A 22,551-nucleotide genomic window follows, 5' to 3' on the forward strand; every position below is an offset into this window, starting at 1 on the left:
AAGGACTACACATGGACATCAGGACCTCTGGACGGAGAGATGAAGCTGGGAGATGCTCGGGGACCCCAGTTGGAGACATAAACCCATGGATGCTACAAGGGAGGTGTTGACAGAGTAGAAATGTGCAGACACCAAGCCACTGGTCCCATATGGAGACTTTACCCTTGACGGTCAGCGTGGCCGACGTGCTCTCCTGCCCGCACACGCACGAGTACTCCCCGGCATCTGCCACCACGAGGCCACGGATCTCCAGCTCACACACGGCCCCATCCTGCCTCAGGCTGACTCTGTCCCCAGCTCTGAGGGTCTCCAGCCCCTTCCTCCACTCCACGGGGGCCGCCTTGCTCAGCTCACAGCGCAGCGTTACCACGGCCCCTTCTGTGGCCTCTTCCTTCCTCAGACCCTTTGTGAACTTGGCGGGCAGGGCTGGGAGTCAGAAAGATATGGGCGCAATCACATATATGAGCAACGGATAAGACAAGACGTGGACAGCACAGAGGAGACATAAAACCCATGTGGACATGAGCTACGTGCTGGGTGTGCCCGGTCACATTGTGCATGGTGGCACCCCTCCACCAGCCTGTGAACAGCAGGGCTGTGCCACTTTCATGGACGCCTCAGGCCTCAGGTTTGTATGAAACTGGTGGATGGGGCCGGGAGGGCTGGAAAGACAGTGAAACAGATTCTGTGGGGAAATGTGGGGCAGGACATGACTGGATGGACCAGGTGACACAGACTCTGACAGGAAACAGAACAAAACCGGTGGTGACATGAGGGAGAGGAGTGGTCTACGTGCTGGTTTCTCGTGGTTTGCACAAGAGCCCGGAAGGATGGAAGGGATTCTGTGGAATTATGGGAAACAAACAACACTGGGACAGCAGAGAACATGGAACGTGTGCAGGCAGATGTCATGAAACAAGCAACCGGACACCAAAACAGGGCTCTGCTTGGCCACAGTTGTTGTTACCCTTGATGGTCAGTGTGGCCGACGTGCTCTCCTGCCCGCACACGCACGAGTACTCCCCGGCATCTGCCACCACGAGGCCACGGATCTCCAGTTCACACACGGCCCCGTCCTGCCTCAGGCTGACTCTGTCCCCAGCTCTGAGGGTCTCGAGCCCCTTCCTCCACTGCACGGGTGCCTCCTTGCTCAGCTCGCAGAGAAGTGTGGCTGTGGCCCCTTCTGTGGCCTCCTCGTTCCTCAGACCCTTTGTGAACTTCGCAGGCAGGGCTATGGAGGTCAGAAGGACCCAAAAGACATCAGACTGCCTGGGGAACTTGGGGTTTGGGCAAGACATGGACACTTGACAATGAAACACACTTGACAAAGGAGGACTCATGAACACATGGACACAGTGGTGGGAAGTGGTGCCCATCCTGGTGAAGGCCAGTGATGAGGAGGAGCTGCACCTCGGTGGGGACCTCTCACCAGGACAGACACAGGGAAATGGCCATAGTTTCAATGGACAGGGACAGTGACCAGAAGGATGTAATCTGGAATCTTCTGTTACTTGTCCTGCCTCAGACTTTATTTGAGGTCAGAGTCAAGACCCCTGGCCCCTTCCCTCACTCGACATGCCAGGTTGCTGAGATAACTCCGTGGCCATGGCCCACTCCACGGCTGGAGAAGGAGACATGGAAAGGGCTGCCTAAATCTCTCCCACGAGTTTGCATCCGCGTTCACTCCTCATCACCTCCTGTAGCTCCTGAGGCCAGAGCTGGACAGATCAGGGTAAGGAACACCCCGGCCAGGAAGGTCCATGAGCTTGTCACCCTGGTACCGGTGTCCTGGGAACCCCCACTCTTCTAGAAGCAGCTCTCTGGAGCCACCTGTAGCTTGTCACCGCAGGTCCTGTGCTCTGGCTGTTGGCTGAGTGAAGCCCTCGGAGCCCATGACCCTTTGGTCTCCTGGGAAGGCTGACTAGCACAGGGCACAGTGCGTCCCTGCTGGAGGTGCTGTGCTCTGTCCATGCAGCCCGACGAGTCATGGTGGTGGCTTCTCCCCCAAGGTCTGAACATTGTGCACATGATGGCCCTGCCCAGTCTTCAGAATCCTCTTCTTCGCTGTCTACCTTGTCTCGTGAGTGGGTCTGGAGGCCCATGACTGGCAGCCCTCACACCTGCAGAGGTGCCCTTCCCTCTGCTCTTTCTGAGGCCCACCCTGCCCGTGCTCCTTCATCGATGTTGCTCCTTGGATCCTCCTAGGACATAGGAGTGGTCCCATCCTGTCTCTGTCCATCTATTTGCCCTTCAGGAGGGGCCAGGACCTCAGGAGGGCCCCTGAAGACCCGGGCCCCTGAAGATCTGGACCCCCTGACCTGTCACCAGACTGCCAGCCATACCACACTATGGCCAGGCCCGGTCCTGATTCCCCATCGCTGAGGGTCTCAGGCCTGTTCCGCCACTTCATGGGGGAACACTGCACAACTCACAGACATGTGCAGCATGGACATGGCACCTCCATGGCCATCTCAGAACCCAGGACTTTTGTGCATTGGGGGATCAGGACTATGGAGGGTCAGATGGACACATAGACCATTGGATGCTGCAGTTTGCAGACAAGAAACAGGCCACACATACCAAACTGGCAACACAGGCACCTTCTGAAGGTGTGGCCCCTGGGACACAGGCAGGACGCCCCTCACAGGGGCTGCTCTGATGAGAGGGGACACCCACCTGTCTTCTTGCAGGGGTCCCCACACAATTGGCTACCACCCACCACACAATGGATGTGGCCCAGTTGGCCCTAAGCCATGGGCCAGCCCACCAACTCCAGCTGAGCGAGCCCCTACCCCAACCCTCAGCCTAGGCTCTCAGTCCACTCCAGACCACCTGCCCACACCCAGCGAGCCCCCTGCTGCTGCAGGGGAGAACCACCAGACCCACCACAACACAAGACACAGACCCCAACGCAGAGAGAATGCCCACCAGCCCACCAGCCACAGAAACCAGTCACAGACCCTCCACTCCGGCACGGACACAACCACCCCTTCAACCCAGCCCTCCCTGTCCTTCCACCATCTCAGACCTCCCCTCCTCCTCCCCTCCCACACCCACTTCACCTCCTCCACACCCTTCACACCCACCTCCCCTCCTCCTCCCCTCTGACACCCACCTCATCTCCTCCTCCCCTCCCACACCCACCTCACCTCCTCTTTCCCTCCCACTCCCACCTCACTTCCACCTCCCCTCCCACACCCACCTCATCTCCAGTTCACCTCCCACACCCACCTCACCTCCAGCTCATCTCCTTCTCCTCCCCTCCCACACCCACCTCACCTCTTCCTCCCCTCCCACACCCACCTTACTTCCACCTCCCCTCCCACACCCACCTCACCTCTTCCTCCCCTCCCACACCCACCTTACTTCCACCTCCCCTCCCACACCCACCTCTCCTCCTCCAAACCCTTCACACCCACCTCACCTCCTCCTCCCCTCCCACACCCACCTCACCTCCTCCTCACCCTTCACACCCACCTCACCTCCTCATCCCCTCCCACACCCACCTCACCTCCTCCTCACCCTTCACACCCACCTCCCCTCCTCCCCTCCCACACCCACTCATCTCCTCCTTCCCTCCCACACTCACTTCACCTCCTCACTTTCCACACCCACCTCACCTACTCCTCACCCTTCACACCCACCTCACCTCCCACACCCACCTCACCTCCCACACCCACCTCACCTCCCACACCCACCTCACCTCCTCCTCACCCTTCACACCCACCTCACCTCCTCCTCACCCTTCACACCCACCTCACCTCCCACACCCACTCACCTCCTCCTCCTCTTCCACACCCACCTCACCTCCTCCTCCCCTCCCACACTCACCTCACCTCATCATTTCCCACACCCACCTCATCTCATCCTCACTCTTCACACCCATACCACTTCCTCATCCTATACAGCTGCCTTACTTCCCATGGCACCCAGGTCCTAGAAAGTGGACCCAGATCACCTATATGGCTCTCTCATGGCCAGTCACATATGCTTGGCTCCCTCCTTTGAACATAACTCCCGACACCTCTGCATCAAGGGCCACACTTAGATCTACTTCCTAATCCTGCTGGCATGGCCTCCTCAAAAGGACTGTATCCCACCATTGGCGTTGTGTGGCTACTCTCCCCTTGCCCCCGCCCCTCCGTCCCCAGACATGACCCTGTAAGGACAGGAAGCCTTGTTTTCTGATCTGTATCCGGGAAGGCCTCACACAGCTAGGTGGTGAGACTCCTGCTGCAGGAGAGCAGGAGACACAGAGAGGTGGAAATACCTACACACACGGACAGAGCAAGAGACCTGCCCAAGCCCTCAGACACAGAGCCACTGCTCCATGTGGCCACATGGAGTCTTTACCCTTGACGGTCAGCGTGGCCGACGTCCTCTCCTGCCCACACACGCACGAGTACTCCCCGGCATCTGCCACCACGAGGCCACGGATCTCCAGCTCACACACGGCCCCATCCTGCCTCAGGCTGACTCTGTCCCCCGCTCTGAGGGTCTCCAGCCCCTTCCTCCACTCCACGGGGGCCTCCTTGTTCAGCTCGCAGCGCAGCGTTACCACGGCCCCTTCCGTGGCCTCCTTGCTTCTCAGTCTTCCTATGAACTCGGCAGGCAGGGCTGTGGAGGGCCAAACAGAACATTAGATTCCGTGAAGAGCTTTGGAGCAGGACCTGACAGGACAGAGGACATGACACAGACTCTGACAGGAAACAGAACAAAACCATCAGTGACACAGCAGCGAGAAGTGGCCTAGGTGCTGGTTTCTCGTGGTTTGCACAACAGCCCGGAAGGTGAAAGGGATTCTGTGGAATTATGGGAAGCAAATGACACTGAGACAGCAGAGAACATGGAATGAGTGCAGGCAGATGTCATGAAGCGGGTAACTAAACACCAAAGCACGGCTCTGCTTGGCCACACACGGTCTTTACCCCTGACGGTCAGCGTGGCCGACGTCCTCTCCTGCCCGCACACGCACGAGTACTCCCCGGCATCTGCCACCACGAGGCCACGGATCTCCAGCTCACACACGGCCCCATCCTGCCTCAGGCTGACTCTGTCCCCAGCTCTGAGGGTCTCGAGCCCCTTCCTCCACTCCACAGGGGCCTCCTTGCTCAGCTCGCAGCGCAGCGTTACCACGGCCCCTTCCGTGGCCTCCTTGCTTCTCAGTTTTCCTATGAACTCGGCAGGCAGGGCTGTGGAGGGTCAGAGACAGAGAAGCTCACCCTCATCCTCCTACAGGGGACCAAGGATACCGACGGGGCTGCACGGGCAGGGCAGGGGCACTCGTACCCTTCACGGTGAGCGTGGCTGAGGTGGTCTGGTCCCCGAAGCAGCAGACGTACTGCCCGCTGTCGCCGGGCTGCAAGTCCCGGACCACCAGCTCCAGCATGGTGCCCTCCTGCCGCATCCTGTACTTGCCCCCTGGCCGCAGGACCTCATCTCCGCAGCGCCACTCCACGGGCGCAGCCACCGATGACAGCTTGCAGCGCAGGGTGGCAGCACCGCCCTCAAGCACCTCCGTGTCCTTCAGGCCCTCCCGGAAGTGCACCGGCCGCGCTGTGGAAGGCGCAGGCTCAGCTTGTCCTCACTCCTGCAGGCACCTGGGGCTCCCCCACAGTTGAGGAGGGCTGCAGGGACCAGCAGGGTGCAGGAGGCCCACCTCACCCTTCTACATCAGGGGCTAGTGACGGTGACCCTCCAGGAGGAGGAGCCAAACAAAAGAACAAAGAAGGGTGGGGTGTCATGAGCTGCATTGTGTCCCCCTTCACTCTTTGGAGCCCCAACCCCAGGACCTCAGATGGTTCTGTATTGGGAAGCGGAGCCTTTAAAGATGTGATGAAGGCGAAGTGAGATCACTAGAATGGGCTCTAATCCCGTATGACTGGTGTCATTATAAGAAGAAGAGATCAGGACACAGACACAGAGGGACGGCCCAGGGAGGACACAGGAGGAGATGGCCATCCACACAGCAAGGACAGAGGTCTCCAGGGGACCTGCCCTGCCCACACCTGGATCCCAGACGTCCAGGCTCCGGGACTGGGAGAGATAAATGACAGGTGTTTGAGCTGCCATGTCTGTGGTATTTGTTACACAGCCCAGGCTGATGGAGATGAGCCAAGCCCGGAGGAGGGAGGAGAGATGTCAGAATACAAGACAAAGTCAGGAATAAAGTACAAAAGATACTGGCAGTCAGGAGACCAAGAGAGGGTGAGAAAGGTTCTATCAGCAGCAGAGACCCAGACCCAGAGACGGAGAGAAGCAGTGAGGGGGGGGATGAGCTGTGGAGAGACAGAGCCAGATGAAACACAGTCCCTCCCCCCACACACACAGACACCGGGAGGGCAAAGACAGAGAGGGAAGGAGCTGGGTGAGGTCTGGGGCCGCCCCTTCCCTGAACAAGATGAGAGCCGTGGGCACAGAGCATGGCTGGAAGCTGCCTGGTCCTTCCTGCCTGAGGGCTCACCGTGGATCCTGACGATGGAGCTGCTCCAGGCGCCCGCAGCCTCACACTTGTAGCGCCCGCCGTCCTGCAGGGTGGTGCCAGTGATGACCAGCTGGGCTCGGCGGCCCTCACGGCTCAGCTGGCACCGGGCCGACTCCCGCAGGGTTTTCCCATCCTTGGTCCAATGCACAGGGCTGTCCGGGACAGTGGTCTCACAGACCAGGGTCAGATCCTCCCCCTCCATGATTATGGCATCCGTGAGCTCCTGGGAGAAGACACTTGGCTTCTCTGGGGACAGAGAGGGAAGTACAGGGCACATGGGGGCTCCTGCAGGAGAAGCTCCAGGTGTCGCTGCAGCCCAGGTCAGTACCCATCTGTCCACCTCAGCCTGGGGACACAGACAGGCCGGCCTCTGCATGGCTCCCCACACGCCAGGGGCATGGCCAGGCCTATGCCACGCTGACCATGGAATCAGCTCTGCATACCACATGCAATGATGCATCCGGAAACAGCCACACCCAGCCTCCCCAGCCCACCCTGGGACCCAAGGCCCAGCCCACAGCACCTGCTCTGTGAGCCCCAGGATCACACTGCATCCTGAGCCACACGGACGGGCCCCACCACAGCACTGGCATGCAGCCCACCTGTGACCCGCAGGGTGGCCGAGGACCGCTGGTCGCCCGCTTCGAAGTAGACGGTGCCCGAGTCCTTGAGCCCAAGCTCCCGCAGGGTGAGCACATGGTAACCACCCGGTTGGGTCTCAATCTCATTGAGCTCATTGGGGTGCAGAGGTGTTTTGTCCAGGAACCAGTAGACAGGCCCGTAGTCCCCAGGGGAGACACGGCAGCTGAAGGTGACTGAGGAGCCCTCCTGCACCTCGGCGTCCCTCAGGTCCTCTGTGATGAGCACTCTCTGACCTGGGGGACAGGGTGGACACATCAGGACCCCACCGAGGGAAACGGGGTGCTCTCTCAGACCTGTAACAGGTTCAGGATGATGAAACTGAGGAACAGCAAGGAAGTCAGAGCTAAACTGACCAGGCCCACGGACACGCCCCAGACCCCCTCGGTCCTGCTGTGGAGCGTGAAGAGTGACCCACGATGGCCCCTCCACAGCTGTGCTTCCCAGCTAGTCCCTGCCAGTGCACGTGTCCCCAGAGTCACGTAATGAAACCAAATCTTGTATTAACAGAAGACATCAGAGTGTGAAAAAAGACATGTGACTATGTGAAATTTAAATCCAATGCTCTGGAGGTCTGACAACATGAATTGCTAGGAAAAAAATTTTTTTTCTCCCAACTTAGGTCAAGGACACTTAGAAAAAGTTAAACACGAAAATGGGTACGCAACAGATTTCTCCATATTCACGGGTGTTTTGAAGCTGCCATATGCCGGGCACCAGATGCCGGATACCAGATGCCAGGGCACCAGGCACTAGACACCGAACACAAGACACTGGATGGACACTGGGCACAAGGCACTAGAAAGCACAGCTGGTGCGTCCAGAGGTGACTGGTCAGAGAAAAATAATTTTGATTTGAAGGCCGACACTCAGAGAAAAGGCCTTGGCCACCAGATGGGCTCGTGAGAGTGTTTTTTGCTTTTAATCCTCACACGAGGATACCTGAGGTATTTTTTCCACTGATTTTCAGAAGAGTGAGAGGGAGGAAGGGAGGGAAGGAAGGAGGGACAGACCCTGGATGCTGGCCCTGGGATCCGGAAGGTCGGATGCAACCCTGCCCAGATGCCAACACGTCCAACAACCCTGGCCCAGCCTCTGACCCCACGTAAAGCATCATTTCTTTATCTGTGAGATGGAGACAATGATGACCCTCACCCTGCCTGCCAGGTACAAACTGTCCCTCAAACCTGGAGACCTCCACACGCAGAGGCGGTCCATCTGTGTGCAAATACACGCACACAGGAGGAGCTCCAGAAACACAAGTGCGGTGATAAATGGGACTGCTGACTCATTCGCACAAGGTCCAACTGGGAGGCCACAGAGATGAGCCTCCCAAGGCAACCCCTCCCGGAGACGGGGAAACCAAGGCTGGGCTGGTCCAGGCCTCGGAGGCAGTTTCACACAAGGCTCGCACCGGCCACATCACAGGTCGTGAAATCCGTGCAATGCGCCAGCCTCACCTTGCACCACGAGCCGTGCCTGGGACCTTGCCTGGCCAATGTCGCAGGAGTACGTGTCACTGTCTGCCTTTTCCAGGGCGCTGATGGTGAGCCTCAAGGTCACGCCCTCCTGGCTGGGTGCATGCTTCCCCGAGGCATGCAGCTCAGAGAGGCCCTTTCTCCAGGTCACCGTGGCTGCAGGGCGCTCTGTCTTGCAGGCAAACACAGCCACGCCTTTTTCCTCCACCTGCAGGTCAGCCAGCTCCTCTGTGAACCGGTTTGGCTTTTCTGGGTGCAGAGATAAGAAGGGGTGGGGGTGAGGCCTACAGACCCCACACTGCCCCTCAGGACATGGGCAGTTCTTCCCCTGGCCTGCCCATGCCACCTCAGGGACTGGCTGAGCCCCTTCCCTTTCCACGTTGGACAGCACAGTGGAGGCCCTGAGGGAGTGGCCCCATGACACACTGAGGGAGAGAGGCCATGGGCGCTGCCTCAGAGTTTCTTGCGGGGTTACCTTCCACACAGAGCCTGGCTGTGCTCTTGGAAACCTCTGTCTCACACGTGTATTCTCCGGAATCTTTGAGCGAGGCCGCGTGGACAACCAGCACGGCCCGCGTGCCCTCGCTGAGCAGGTCATACTTCTGACTCTTGCGAATGACTTTCCCGTCCTTCAGCCAGCGCACTGGGGAGTCCACCCGTGACAGCTCACAGCTCAGTATCGCATCCGCCCCCGCCACGGCCCGCTGGTCTTCCAGTGGTTTCGTGATGTCCGCCGGCCTTTCTGAAGGAATAAGAGGCAGCCTGTGAGGCACGGCCACGGCCACACCAGAGGCGATGGCAGGGCCGGTGCTTGGAAACCTTCAGGCTCTGGAGGCCAAGCCCGCAGACGAACAGCCTGAAATTCTAGGACGTCAAACCCAGGAGCCTCGGAGCCTTGGAATGCCAGGAGTCCCCACTGTGACAAGGGAGGCACCTTTGAGGGGGAGATATGAGAGCACAGATGCTCTCAGCACTGTTCAGAGCCCATGACACCGCGTAACCATGGCCGGTGCCAGCTGTGAACCAAGCTTCACCGATCTGCACCAGTGTTTATGCTGGGAGCACGAGCTCAGTGGTTTCACTGGCTCGGTGACCATGTGCCCTGGAGCTACCACAGCAGTCGGACCACGGATGCGAGACCAGAAGCCCTGTTCCTGCCCCTAGATGACCAGAAACCCCGCATCCCGACCGGAGCTCTGGGCCCCCACCGGTGGCTGAGGGAGATAGTCCCCAGAAGCCCGCCCCCTCTCCCAGAAAGCTGCCCAGCCGAAGGCTCCCACTGCAGGTTGCCTGGGGAGAGTGGCCCGTCTGCCCGGGTGCGTGGTGCCCACCTCTGACGAGGAGCGAGGCCTTGGAGGTGAGGCCGCGCACAGAGAAGACCACCTCCCCGGTGTCGCTCAGCAGCGCCTCTCGCACAGCCAGGATGTACTTTCGGCCCTGGCGAGTGGCCCGGAAGCGGCCTGAGCTGCCCAATGTCTTCCCGCCGACTGTCCATGTGGCAGTGTCACCTGTGTCCTCATGGGACAGGATGCACTCGAAGTTGCAGCTCTCACCCTCGAGCACCTCCACATTCTTCAGCCTCTTGGTGATGCCCACGTGCAGGTCTGTGAACCATGGGAGGCAGCGGTCACTCTGGCCAGGCCCCAGATGCCTGCCCCTCAAGACCAGCATCATTGAGCCCCATAATGTTCCAGAGGCTCAAATACCCACCCCCTCCCCAGCCCACTCCGGGCAGACCTGCTGCCCCTCAGCCAATGCCCCCTTGGCCCCCAGCTGGCCACACCCTGGTGTTTGGATGGCCAATAGCTGTGAGTTCTGACCAGGGCACCGCCTCCCTGCCACAGAACAAGGGGCAGAGAACAAAGCATCGGTTTTCAGTAGCTCACGTGCTCTGGAAGAGAAAGGACAGGCGCCCCGAGTGAAGGAGCCATCTAGCTCTGGGACAAACCCACTGCACCACCCTCCCCCCGTTTTCCTGTCTCATCTCAAAACCCACCAGATGTCAGGCACCCCCCACGGGGTCACGGAGAACAGGCCTGTCGGGCACGGGGAAGGGAAACAAGACTACTGGAGCTGAGCCAAGATAGCGACCCCCTGGTTGGGGAACAGGTTCCAGGGCATCCCCGCCTGGCACCCTGGCCTCTCCTGCTTCCCACCTCCAAGGGGCTCCAGCGACTGGCTTCACACCTGCCCACACACATCCCCTGGTGCACAGTGAACGTCTCCAGGTCCCTGCTGGAACGCGAGCTCTGCGGGACTCCATCAGGCACGGCCTGGCCCGTCTCCCACGCTTCACTCCGTTGCTGTCGTCCCCGCTAACCTGCCTGCATCTGGGCCTCCTAAGGATCACTTCAAGCCCGCTCCACCGAGCCTGCCTGACCTCTCCTGGCTCAGTGGAACAGCCTGGGCTTGAGTGGGCGGGGCCTCAGTATGTGGCCTCGCCTTCTGTACCAGGCCACACCCCCCTGCTCGGCCACGCCCCACGCACCGTGCACACTGACGTGCGCGCAGGTCTCCTCAGCGCCCAGGTGGCAGGTGTACAGGCCCGCGTCGTCCAGGCTCAGGTCGTGGACCACCAGCCCGCGCGTGCCCGCCGTGTGCAGAAAGTCGTACTTGTCGCTGGGGCCCAGCTCCACTCCGTCCTTGCGCCACACCACAGCCGCCTGGGGGTCGGAGACCTCGCACTGCAGGGTCAGGGTGCTCTGCTCCACCGCGGACACGTCGTCCAGCGCCTTCAGGAACACCGCTGGCTTCGCTGCAGGACGAGGTGTAAGGAGGTGAGCGAAGGAGCCGCCACCTCACCAGCGGAGACCCCTGGGGGGACTCCCACAGACCCCCGCAGGCCGCCTCACCTCTGACCTCCAGGCGGGCAGAGGCCGTCACCTTGGGGGAAGAGAGGCGCACGGTGCCCGCGTCCCCCCGCCTGACCCGCTTCAGCACCAGCGTGTGGCGGCGGCCCTCGTGGGTGATTTCGTGGAAGCTGTCGTTGTAGAGGGGCGTCCCGTTGAGCGACCACTCCACCTCTTCGTCCTCGTGGGAAAGCTCGCACGAGAAGCAAGCGCGGCCCTCCTCCGTGGCCTCCGCGTCCTCCAGCGGCTTCGTCACCGTCACCTCCCGCGCTGCCGAGAGCACACGGAGGCTTAGCGTCGGGCACCGCCGCCCCCGGGCCCCTAAGGGCGGCCCTGCACCCCCGCCGCGCACCTTCCACGGTGACCTGGGCGCAGGTCTGGGCACTGCCGGCCTGGCACCGGTAGACGCCGGCGTCGGCGGGCGTGAGCCGCAGCACGCGCAGCTCCGCCATGTGGCCCTCCAGGCGCATTCTGAACTTGTCCGAGGGCGCCAAGGGCGTGTCTTCCTTGTACCACTGCACAGCCTTCGGGGGCGGCTTGAAGTCGCAGGACAGGACCACTGACTGCAGTTCACGGCCCGCCTTGGGCTCCAGCGGCCTCGTCAGCACCACGGGGATGTCTGCGCGGGGGGAGGAGAGAGCGCAGCGCTGCGGGTGGGCCGGGCCAGCGGAGCCCGGGGCGCTGCCACCCGCTAGGGGCCCCTCCTTCGCCCGCGGGCCGCGCGCCCACCTGAGACAACCAGCTGGGCGGTGGTGCGCGACTTGCCGATGGTGAAGTGCACGGGCCCCGTCATGGTGGAGCAAGTGCGCCGCAGCGCCAGCCGGTGCACTGTGCCTTCCTGCTCTATACCCACGTCCTTCCCGGCCTGCAGCGGCGTCTTCCCCAGCAGCCACTTGGGCGGCCGAACGGAGGGAATGGAGGTCTCACACTCGAACCAGGCGGGGGCGGGCTCCATCACGGTCACGTCCTGCAGGCCCCGCACGATGGTGATGGATTGCTCTGTGGGCGAGAGAGCACCGCGTCTGCAGGAGGACCGCCCCCTCCTGTGTTCCTTCCTGGGAACAAACCCTCCCACCAAACACACGGTGCTCACATCCCCCTCCCCCGCCCCCCCGCCATGCCCCCCAGTCAGGCCCTTCTCAGACCTGGCTGCCTCCAGGTATCAGGGCCAATGATAGAGGCCGCAGCCCATGCCCGGGCACAGAGGACAGCTGCCCACAGCCCCGCCCACACCTTCCACAAAGAACTGGGCAGAGGTCTTCACGTCGCCAGCATCGCATGTATAGGTGTCCTCATCCTCAGGCTGCACGTCACTGATGACCAGCTTGCGGTAGAGGCCATCGCTGACCATCTCGTACTTGGGCCCGGCCCGCAGTTCCACGCCGCCCTTGAACCACCGCACCTGGGCACTGGCCCGAGACACCTGGCACTCAAGTACACCGCGGTGCTTCTCCATGGCGATCTTGTCCCGCAGGGGGCGCAGAATGGACACTGGCAGCTCTGTGGGCGAGCAGGGGGGGGTCAGGTGGGTGCCCCCAACCAGCCAGGCTAAATCGGGTGTCCCCCTCAGGTCTGACCCCTTCCGTACAATTGACCTTGAAGAAAGTAGGTGCACCCACACCTACCTTCCAACCTTCCCACCTCTTGCCGTGCCCCTCATGCTGCCCCCTTTGCCCTCTCCTGGGCATCATCCCTCCCTCCCTCAGGCCTGGTCGCCACCCTCTCCTGTCATCAAGGCCACCCGGGCCTCACTCTCCAGCACCTGCTGCAGTCCCAGGAGGAAGAACTCGCTGATATCTCCATTTTAAACAAGAAGGACTGCCTGCTCAGACCCCTGTCCGCCTGCAGTGGAGGCAACACCCTCTTTGCCTCCTCCTGGGTCACCCCTGTCCTGTCCTGGGAGGGGCTGGAGCGCCCCAGGCCTGCGTCGGGACAGCTGGCACAGCACCCATCTATGTTCTCACGTGGTGTCCAGCCCACGTCCTCCCTTGGGTCCCCCTCACCTCTCACTCGGAGCTGGGCTCGAGATTCTGCATTTTCAGCTACAAATCGGATTTCTCCTGCTTCTTCCACCAGGACCCTCCGGTAGATGAGCGTGTGTGTCCTTCCTGGGAACACGGACCACTCAGCACCGGGGGAGGAGCCTGGGGGATGGGAAGAGGCCCTCCCACAGCCACCGCCCTAGTTGTCACACCTTCCTGGCGCACGCGCACGTTGTCACTGGACCGAAGCTTACTGCCCTCCCGGAACCACTGAGCAGACACGTCATCATGGGAGACCTCACAGGAGAAGGTGGCGCCCTCCTTCTCCATCACCTCCACGTCCTCCAGGGGTCTCAGGATCTGGATGTTGCGTCCTGGGGCAGCGAGGGAGGCCCTGCCACACTGCAGCACAGCGCTGCCTGCCCCCTCCCCCATCCGCAGCTTGCCGAGTACCGGGGGGTTGGGGTCAGAGGACCAAGCACCTCCATGGGGGACACGGGGGGTTAGGAGGTCCTGCACCTGGCCCTGACCTCCCTCTGCCCAGTCCTCACCTTGCACCTTCAGGGATGCCGAGGTCTGAGCCTCATGGGCGTCACACACGTACACGCCCTGGTCCCCAAAGGCACACTGGTAAATGATGAGAGTCCGGCAGGTGCCCTTGGCTGCCATACCCACTGCCTTGCCAACCTGCAGCTCCACGCCATCCTGTGGGAGTACAAAACCAGGTCAGGTGCTGGGCATGCCCCTCGTGGCGAGGAGTAGGATGGAGCAGAAGAGTCCAGGGACAGAGGCACCTTCAGCCAGCGCACGTCCACATTGGGGCGTGACAGCTCACACTCCAGGGTCACTTTCTCTTTCTCTGTGGCCACCACGTCCTGCAGTGGGCGGCTGAACCTCACAGGCAGCTCTGGGGAGGCAGAAGGAGATGAGAGAGGCAGGTGGAGCGGTGGAGGGGGGCTGAGCTGGACCAAATCACTCAGCTGGTTCTAGGAATGAATGCTTCCCCCCCGCCCCCGCCCAGGATTCCACGCCCCGTCCCCACCTGCCTCCCCTCTGAGACCGGGACCATGCAGTCTTGAGTGGGTCTCGCCCCACCCCCCACGCACCAGTTACCACCAGCCGCGCGGATGTGTGCACGCCCTCAGCCTTGAAGGCAATGAGACCACCGTCCTGTGGCCGCAGCTCAGACAGCGTGAGGGTGTGAACGGGGCCTTGCACTGCCAGTTGGCACGTGGGCCCTGGCTGTAGCCGAAGGCCGTCACGTGTCCAGCTGCCCTCTACGCCGGCATGGGACAGCTCCACCTCCATGGTGGTGGAGCCCTGCTCTTGCACCTCCACCGCGTGCAGGCCCCGCAGGAGCTGGACCTGGCGCACTGCGGAGCAAAGGAGGGAAGGGTGTGCCGCTGCACCGAGGCCCTGGCCCTCCCTCTGGCCTTCCCAGGGGCCTCAGCTCAGCGTGTTGCCCTGGAGGGGGAGGCCCACTCCCACCCACAGGAGGATAATTGCCCTCCCTGGGAGGCCCACTTCATCCCCAGCCATACGACCCCTCCCCCTGCTAACCCTCCCTTTCCATCCCCTTCCCAGGGCCAGGTCCCCAGTGGGAAACCCATTCCTCTCCGTCCCTTCCCCCCTCCCTCCCCTCTCCTGGGTGCCAGACCCCAGACCCAGCTGCCCTGTAGCTCACTTTGTACTGTGAGCTTGGCCTGTGTCTTGTCATCTGGCGTCTCACAGCCATAGAAGCCGCGGTCAGCAAAGCCCACACTGCGGAGGACCAAGCGGTGACTCGCGCCCTCCGTGTAGATTGCCACGTTCTCGCTTGGGGATAGGGCCATGGCATTGCGCGTCCACTTGACATCCGGCCAAGGCCTGGTCAGCTCTACCGCCAGGGTCACTGAGCCCCACTCCTCCACTGTCTGTGGCTCCAGCTTCTTCTTGAACAGCACGGGAGCCTCTGGGGTCAGGGAAAGGGCAGTCATGCAGCCACTGCCACTCAGGAACACAGAGGGCCCCTGTCCAACCCAGCCCCCAGCGGCAGAGCAGGGCCCCCTACATTCTGACTCCAAGCCAGGCAAGGCTTTAGCAGTACTCAGGGCCCTGCTGCACACGTGCCCAGTATATTGTCATGGGAGGGAATGAACACTAAGGAGGCCTCTCCTTTCCCAACCCCCTCCCACCTCTGCTCCCCTGCTCTGAACAACCCTGCCAGGCCCCAGTGCCTGGAGCTCCTACGTGTGGTGACCAGTAGCCTCAGGGCGCGGAGCTGGTGAGACAGGTGGGCTCTGAGCCACACACACACACACACACACACACACACACACACACACCCCGCCCCCCAGACCAGTAGAATTAGCATCTCCATTCCATTGGAGCCCTGGGAGCCCGAACGATTAGGGAGAGAAACACGCTGGAGTGGACCTCCCAGTCCCACACGGTACCATGACCCCCCCAGAAAGTGAATCTGCCCACATTACTCTTACTCAAGACCTGCGATGGCTAGGTCTTATCCTCAGGTGAAGGCTGGCTCTCACTGACACGCTGGCTTCATCGAGCAAAATGCGTCCTCCCCTCCTGCCTCAGCTTGCACTGGCTGCCAACCCCACTCCCTCCCATCTCACCACCGACGGGGCGGTGTGGATCCGTTCCCGGACCAGGGGCACAGTGCAGCAGCTTACTCTTCCAGAGGTGCCAGCCCTCCGTCCCACCCCAGGCTTCTCTCTGCAACCAGCGAACCCCGTGTACCCTGAGACCAGCCAGAGCAGCAGGGTGCCAGCCCACCCGTGAGGGGCCCACACTCCCCCGCACCTCGGACGCGGAGGGCAGCCGAGGATGTGACCCCCTCAGCCTCCGCGGTGATCTGGCCGGCGTCCTCCAGGACCAGACCCGAGATGGTCAGGCTGTGGCTGGCGCCGCTCTGCGACATGCGGAACTTCTCGCTGGGCTGCAGCTGGGCGCCGTCCCGGAACCACAGGACCGCCGCGTCGCTGGGGGTCACCACGCACTGGAAGGTGGCCTCTTGGCCCTCCTCCGCGACCATGGCGCTCAGCCCAGACGTGAACTTGACCTCGCGGGGGACTGTGGACAGGAGCGCCGCTTGAGAAGTTGGTGGGAGGAGCGAGGCCCCACTTGCGGACGCCACGGAAGAGCACCTTCTCCGTGAAGCCGCCGGAACGCCCAGCCTCCCGCCCCGCGCCCTGTGCGCGTACCGAGGACTGAGAGCCTGGCGCTGGTGCGGTCGTCGCGGCTCTCGCACACGTACTCGCCCGCATCCTCCGCCCGCAGGCCCGACACGGTGAGGGAGCGCCGGAGCCCCTCGGCCGCCATCTGGAAGCGCTTGCCCGCCCGCAGCTGCGTGCTCCCGCAGCGCCACACCACCTCGGCCTGCGCCGGGCTCAGCTCGCAGGCCAGCGTCACCGTGCCGCCCAGCTCCCCGCTCACCGGCTCCAGGGGCTGGCAGAACCTGGCGGCCACCTCTGCGGAGGGGAAGGACGTCAGCCCGGAGGCGCTCGGGCCCTGGAGACCCGCTGTGCTTTGCTTTGGGGTCGTGCGCCCCGAGCCCCACCCGTACCCACTCCCGGACAAGACACCGCCTGCTCGCCCTCAGAGAGACCCCGCAGGAGCGGGGTTCGCAGAGGACTGCGCTGACCGCTGACCTTCCACCTGCACCGGGAAGTCCTGCGCCTCGGCGCCCACGCGGCAGCTGTACACCGCGCTGTCCAGAGTCTGCGCACCGCGCACCGTCAGGGTGTGCGTGTCCCCCAGGCTGGCCGTCTGGTGCCGCTTGCTGCGGCGAATCTCCACGCCGTCCTTGAGCCACGTCACCGCAGCCACGGAGGGCGCGGCCATCGTGGCCGTCAGGACGATGTCCTCGTGTTCTTTGACCACCACAAGCCCCCTGCGGTCGGGTCTCTCCAGGGCTGGGGGCTCAGGCTCTGGCTCTGGGGTGCAGCGGGAGGAGCAGGAGGATTAGTCATCAAGAAAGTGGGGACCCTGCTACCCTGGCCTGGTCCCTGCCTCCTTCAGGCCATTCTATGGGAGAAGACCTGAAGTGGGACTGGCCCAAGCTCCAACTGCTATGCAACGCCTTGCTCGCCCAGTCCTTGGCTGCTGCTTCAACTGAGCAGGCCCAAGAGGGAACGCCTCAGAGCGCCACACCCCCTGATGGCCACCATCCAGGCTCTCAGGGGCCATGAAGAGTGGCCAAGAGGAGTCCCCTGCAGGGGACCGCAGGCCTGGAGCCACACACTCTGTCTAACCAAGAGCCCAGAGGCATGGATGCCTGCCCTCCAGGGAAAGCCTGGACCCAGGACAAAGGCTGCGAGGCTGAAACAGCCTGAGTGCCTCAGCATGTGGGGGGAGTGCACAGCAGCACCAAAGGGGGAGGGGGAAAGCCTCACAAGGTGCCCAAGCGGGTCCCTGTAGGAGCCCATCCAGGGGAGCACCTGAAGACATGCTGGCTGTACGATGGGGCCACACCTGGGGGCGGGGCCGTGCCCGCCAGCTCAAGACGAACACCTACAGAGAGAGGACTCTGAAACCCAGAGGCCCTGTCATCAGCTGGGGCTGTAAGGGACAGGTAGCACACCAGCAGGGCCAGGACCAGCCCAGGAGGTGCCCCAGCAGAGGCCAGATCCCCGGGATGACATAACAATTGCTGGACAGTTAGGAACCCAAGGCCAGAGATAGGGACCCAAACTCCACTGAGGAAAAAGGCATCCAAAGCCAGAGGCCCCTCTGCTGAGGTTCCCCAGAGCAAGGCTGGACTCCATAATTGCAAAGGGGGACTGAAAACAGAAAACTGTCTGCTCCAGGCCCAGACAGAGAATGGGCATTTCCACAGGCCTCAGCCCTTAGCAGCCTGCAGAAGCCTCCATGTCAGGTTCCATTCTGGGGAAGGTGAGGAGGTGGCAAAGAGGAGCAAAAATCTGGGACAAAAGATGTCCAGAATGCGCTGCACTGTGGTCTTCAGCCTATGTCCTCAGTCACGAATGATCGGTAGAGGACAGAGGCCTGAGGCAGGGCATGTCCACAGAAACCAGAACAAGTGCAACCACACCAACAGGCCTTGAACAGCCTTTCAAGACATTGCCTGTCACTTGATTGGCCAGGTACTTGTCCTCTCTGCCCAGGGAGGCAGGTGGGGCCTACCTGGGACATCCAGATGGAAGGCGACCCTCTGGCCCCCGGCCTCGCAGATGTACTCCCCGCTGTCCCCCTTCGCCGCCTGCTGCAGCACCAGCCGCCGGGTGCAGCCCGTGGCCTCCACACGCACTTTCGAGCTCCCACTCAGCTTCTTGCCATCCTTGTACCATGTCACCTCCGTCTGGGCCTGGGCCACCTCGCAGCTCAGCGTGGCACTGGCCCCGGCCGTGGCCTTCACCTCGCTGTGTGCTGACTGCTCCTTGGCAAACACCACTGTGGGCTCTGGAGACAGGAAGGGACACACAGGGTCAAAGATATCTTCTAAATCAGGAGGACAGCACTGGGGACGCAAGGACTGAGCAGGGAGGTGGCAGGATGGGAAAATCCTCAAGGCTCTGTGTGACCTGCAGAAGCCCCAGCACCTTCTCAGCACAAGTAGCTCATTCATCTGCACATTGACCACTGCCCAGGGGGACAGTCTCTGCTGGGGACACCGTGAAGGACTTCTCCGGAGCACACACCCTCTAGCAGAGGGACTTCAGGCCATGAGGTGTGCACACACCCTCCCCAGGTGACCAAGTCTTTCCCGGATGTGCAGGGAGCATTCCCACCCCGCCAGGGACAGGTCCTGGGCCCTACCTCCGACCTGCCTTTCATGTGTCACCTGCTGGCCTCCTAGGGGACTGAGCTGTGCCTCCTGAGCCTGTCTCTTCCATGGTGTGGACGACTCACAAAGTGGTGGGCCTTGGCTATGTTTTCAGTCTTTACTGTTTGCTCTTCTGTGGTGTGTCTGTTATTGGGATTTGGGGCACCGTAATATTCTCCCCACTCCCACCAAGTCTAATAATGTATCTTTTGCGTAAATCATATTATCTGAATTTCCCTCCAGTTTTTCACACTTTTATATGTTTTACTTTATTTCCTGCTGACAAAAGTGGTAACTGTGAGCACCATTGCCTGTACCCTGCTCTCACAGGCAAAGCTTTCAACTGTCAGTGTGATTAGCTGGTTGTCCGTCAGTATCATTTATCAGAAGAAGGATGATCCGTTTTCTTTATAATTGGTTAAGAATCTATGACATGAAGAGATATTGATAAACATTTCTTCTAGATTTCTGACATTCAATGTTATCAAAACGCAACTCTGCACTGATGAGGCGATCGCTTCATATTTTAGTTTCAATCTGCTCACGTCGTGATGTCCTGAGTGAGGTTGATTTGCTGACCTTTGTGGTGCTCACACAGCTGGGTCATGACTTTCTTTATATTGCATCATCCTCTTAATACATTGCCAATTCATTTTGATAGTACTTAGCTTCAGATTTTGGCCTCGATCTCCACAATGGATTGGCCCTTATTTTGAACTCTCCTTATCAGATGTTGGTGATAGATGTCATGCTGGTGCCACGTAATAAGCCAGGGACTCTATGTCCTTCTCTAGCTCTAGAAGGATCTCCATGAACAAGCAATAATTTCCTTACAGAATAGTTCATATAATTTTCCTGTGGAGCCACTGGGGTTTCATCTTCACCTATAAGAACTTTTATTTTTATTGCTGTTGTTCAATTTATTAAAAAGGTTGTAGGATTATCTGAGCTGTCAAAATGTTATGTCACTTTTCATATAGTTTTCTAATAATTTGGTCAATTTCTCAAACATTTTCATTTTACTCCTACAAAATAATTTGTCATATTCTCCTAAAGTAACAATTAAAAATGTATACTGTATTTTTTATGTATGTATACACACCCACAAGCTATTGTACACAGACATAACACCAAACTGTTATGTGGAGGCACCTAGAATTCGATTTGAGGTTAAAACTCTCCTAACAAAATGAAAACACAGTTAGTTCACAGACATCTCTGTGAACAAAGCAGACAGGGATAAATACACATGCGTCGTTAGGAAATACTAGGACATAAATACTGACAAAACAGTCAGGGGCTATCGCAATAGTTCCTTGTCTTCAACAAGGCGTGCAGTGTGGGAGAAGCTCCTTATTCCTCTCCATGTCTAAATCTGTACATCAGACTCCCAGGGGATTCTGACACAGGACACAAAAGGAAACCAAGATGAACTTTAGGAAGAGAATTCCAGACCTCACATGTGCAGGTCACCGGCACACACCTGCCAATCCTCTGCTCCTTCTTTATTTTTTGCACAGACCTTGTAATAAATCATGGATCTAGATTTTTCGACAAGTGAGGATCCAGTAACGTCTACATCCACACGCAAGGGAGTGCCCTAAAAAACTACAATTGGCTAACACACTGTTCAGTCTTGAGATGGATGCAAGTAAGACTGGGGGGCAGGAACTTCCCCATATTCTGTTGTAATGAAATTCAAACGTGTCTCTGCCCATGTTGCTGGGTGCGGGCATCTGAGAGCTACCAGGACGTGGGGAGTAGGAAATTCACATGACACAGGTAAGAGACGTCTGGTCTACCTCAGACTCCTCGTGACAGGTAGAGCCTGAGTCCTGGCTGGTGAGGAGCACCCAGAAGGCTCTGGCAGGTGCTGGGAACCATGACTGAGCAAAACCTGAGCAGCACTCAACTGGTACTGGAACACCTCTCCCTTCTGCTCACACTCTGCCCACCTACCATCGTCTGGCCCCACCACTGGGATGATATGGGAAATAGAGGATAGAAGGCTAAAGAGGTGAGGTCCAGTGGAAAGAGCACCAGGGTGTGTCCAGCTGTAGTCATTACCTACACACAAGGCTAAGTTAGTGCCACCAAAGAACTGACCTGGGACATCCAGATGGAAGGCGACCCTCTGGCCCCCGGCCTCGCAGATGTACTCCCCGCTGTCCCCCTTCGCGGCTTGTTGCAGCACCAGCCGCCGGGTACAGCCCGTGGCCTCCACGCGCACTTTCGAGCTCCCACTCAGCTTCTTGCCATCCTTGTACCATGTCACCTGCGTCTGGGCCTGGGCCACCTCGCAACTCAGCGTGGCACTGGCCCCGGCCGTGGCCTTCACCTCGCTGTGTGCTGACTGCTCCTTGGCAAACACCACCGTGGGCTCTGTGGATAGGGAGGGACACACAGGGTCAAAGATATCTTCTAAATCAGGAGGACAGCACTGGGGACGCAAGGACTAAGCAGGGAGGTGGCAGGACAGGATACCCCACAAGGCTCTGTATGACCTGCAGAAGCCCCAGCACCTTCTCAGCACAAGTAGCTCATTCATCTTCACATTGACCACTGCCCAGGGGGGCAGTCCCTGCTGTGGACACTGGGAAGAACTTCTCCGGAGCACACACCCTCTAGCAGAGGGACTTCAGGCCATGAGGTGTGCACACACCCTCCCCAGGTGACCAAGTCTTTCCCGGATGTGCAGGGAGCATTCCCACCCCAATTGAATGAAATTCAATTATGTGATACCTTAACAGGTCCTGGGCTCCACCTCCACCTGCCTTCCGTGTGTCACCTGCTGGCCTCCTAGGGGACTGGGCTGTGCCTCCTGAGCCTGTCTCTTCCATGGTTTGGACGACTCACAAAGTAGTGGGCCTTGGCTATGTTTTCGGTCTTTACTGATTGCTCCTCTGTGGTGTGTCTGTTCATGGGGATTTGGGGCACCAGAATATTCTCCCCACTCCCACCAAGTCTCATAATATATTTTCTGTGTAAATCATAGTATCTGAATTGCACTTCAGTTTTTCACATCTTTATATATTTTACTTTATTTCTTACTTTCCTGCTGAATAAAATGGTGACTGTGAGCTCCCTTGTCTGGTCCCTGCTCTCACAGGAAAAGCTTTCAACTGTCACTTAGTGTCATTAGCTGATTTTCCTTCAGTATCATTTATCAGATGAAGAAAGAACTTTTATTTATAATCGGTTAAGAATCTATTACATGAATAAATTTTTTTAAAAAACTGCTTCAATATTTTATTTTTTATAATTTCTTTAGTGATTAAGACTTACATATGTGTCCTTATTCCCCATTTACCCCTCCCCATCCCTCCCACTCATG

The 22,551-nt window shown here is 59.5% G+C and overlaps 1 protein-coding gene across 1 annotated transcript in view; it reads right to left on the reverse strand.

The window, feature by feature from the left end:
* The window catches only part of OBSCN (obscurin, cytoskeletal calmodulin and titin-interacting RhoGEF), a 150,358-nt gene that overhangs the window by 52,630 nt on the left and 75,177 nt on the right, over positions 1–22,551 (reverse strand). The window contains 23 exon segments of the mRNA XM_054718309.1: positions 4,354–4,617; positions 4,929–5,192; positions 5,290–5,556; positions 6,464–6,730; positions 7,087–7,359; positions 8,584–8,850; positions 9,077–9,343; positions 9,933–10,205; positions 11,090–11,356; positions 11,454–11,720; positions 11,803–12,069; positions 12,180–12,449; positions 12,684–12,950; positions 13,454–13,558; positions 13,984–14,137; positions 14,227–14,339; positions 14,539–14,805; positions 15,117–15,383; positions 16,235–16,504; positions 16,636–16,902; positions 17,083–17,361; positions 18,578–18,853; positions 21,324–21,599. Of these exon segments, the coding sequence (XP_054574284.1) occupies positions 4,354–4,617; positions 4,929–5,192; positions 5,290–5,556; positions 6,464–6,730; positions 7,087–7,359; positions 8,584–8,850; positions 9,077–9,343; positions 9,933–10,205; positions 11,090–11,356; positions 11,454–11,720; positions 11,803–12,069; positions 12,180–12,449; positions 12,684–12,950; positions 13,454–13,558; positions 13,984–14,137; positions 14,227–14,339; positions 14,539–14,805; positions 15,117–15,383; positions 16,235–16,504; positions 16,636–16,902; positions 17,083–17,361; positions 18,578–18,853; positions 21,324–21,599 (5,754 nt within the window).

The sequence above is a fragment of the Eptesicus fuscus genome, chromosome 6 (assembly GCF_027574615.1).
Source record: "Eptesicus fuscus isolate TK198812 chromosome 6, DD_ASM_mEF_20220401, whole genome shotgun sequence".
Lineage (NCBI taxonomy): Eukaryota > Metazoa > Chordata > Mammalia > Chiroptera > Vespertilionidae > Eptesicus > Eptesicus fuscus.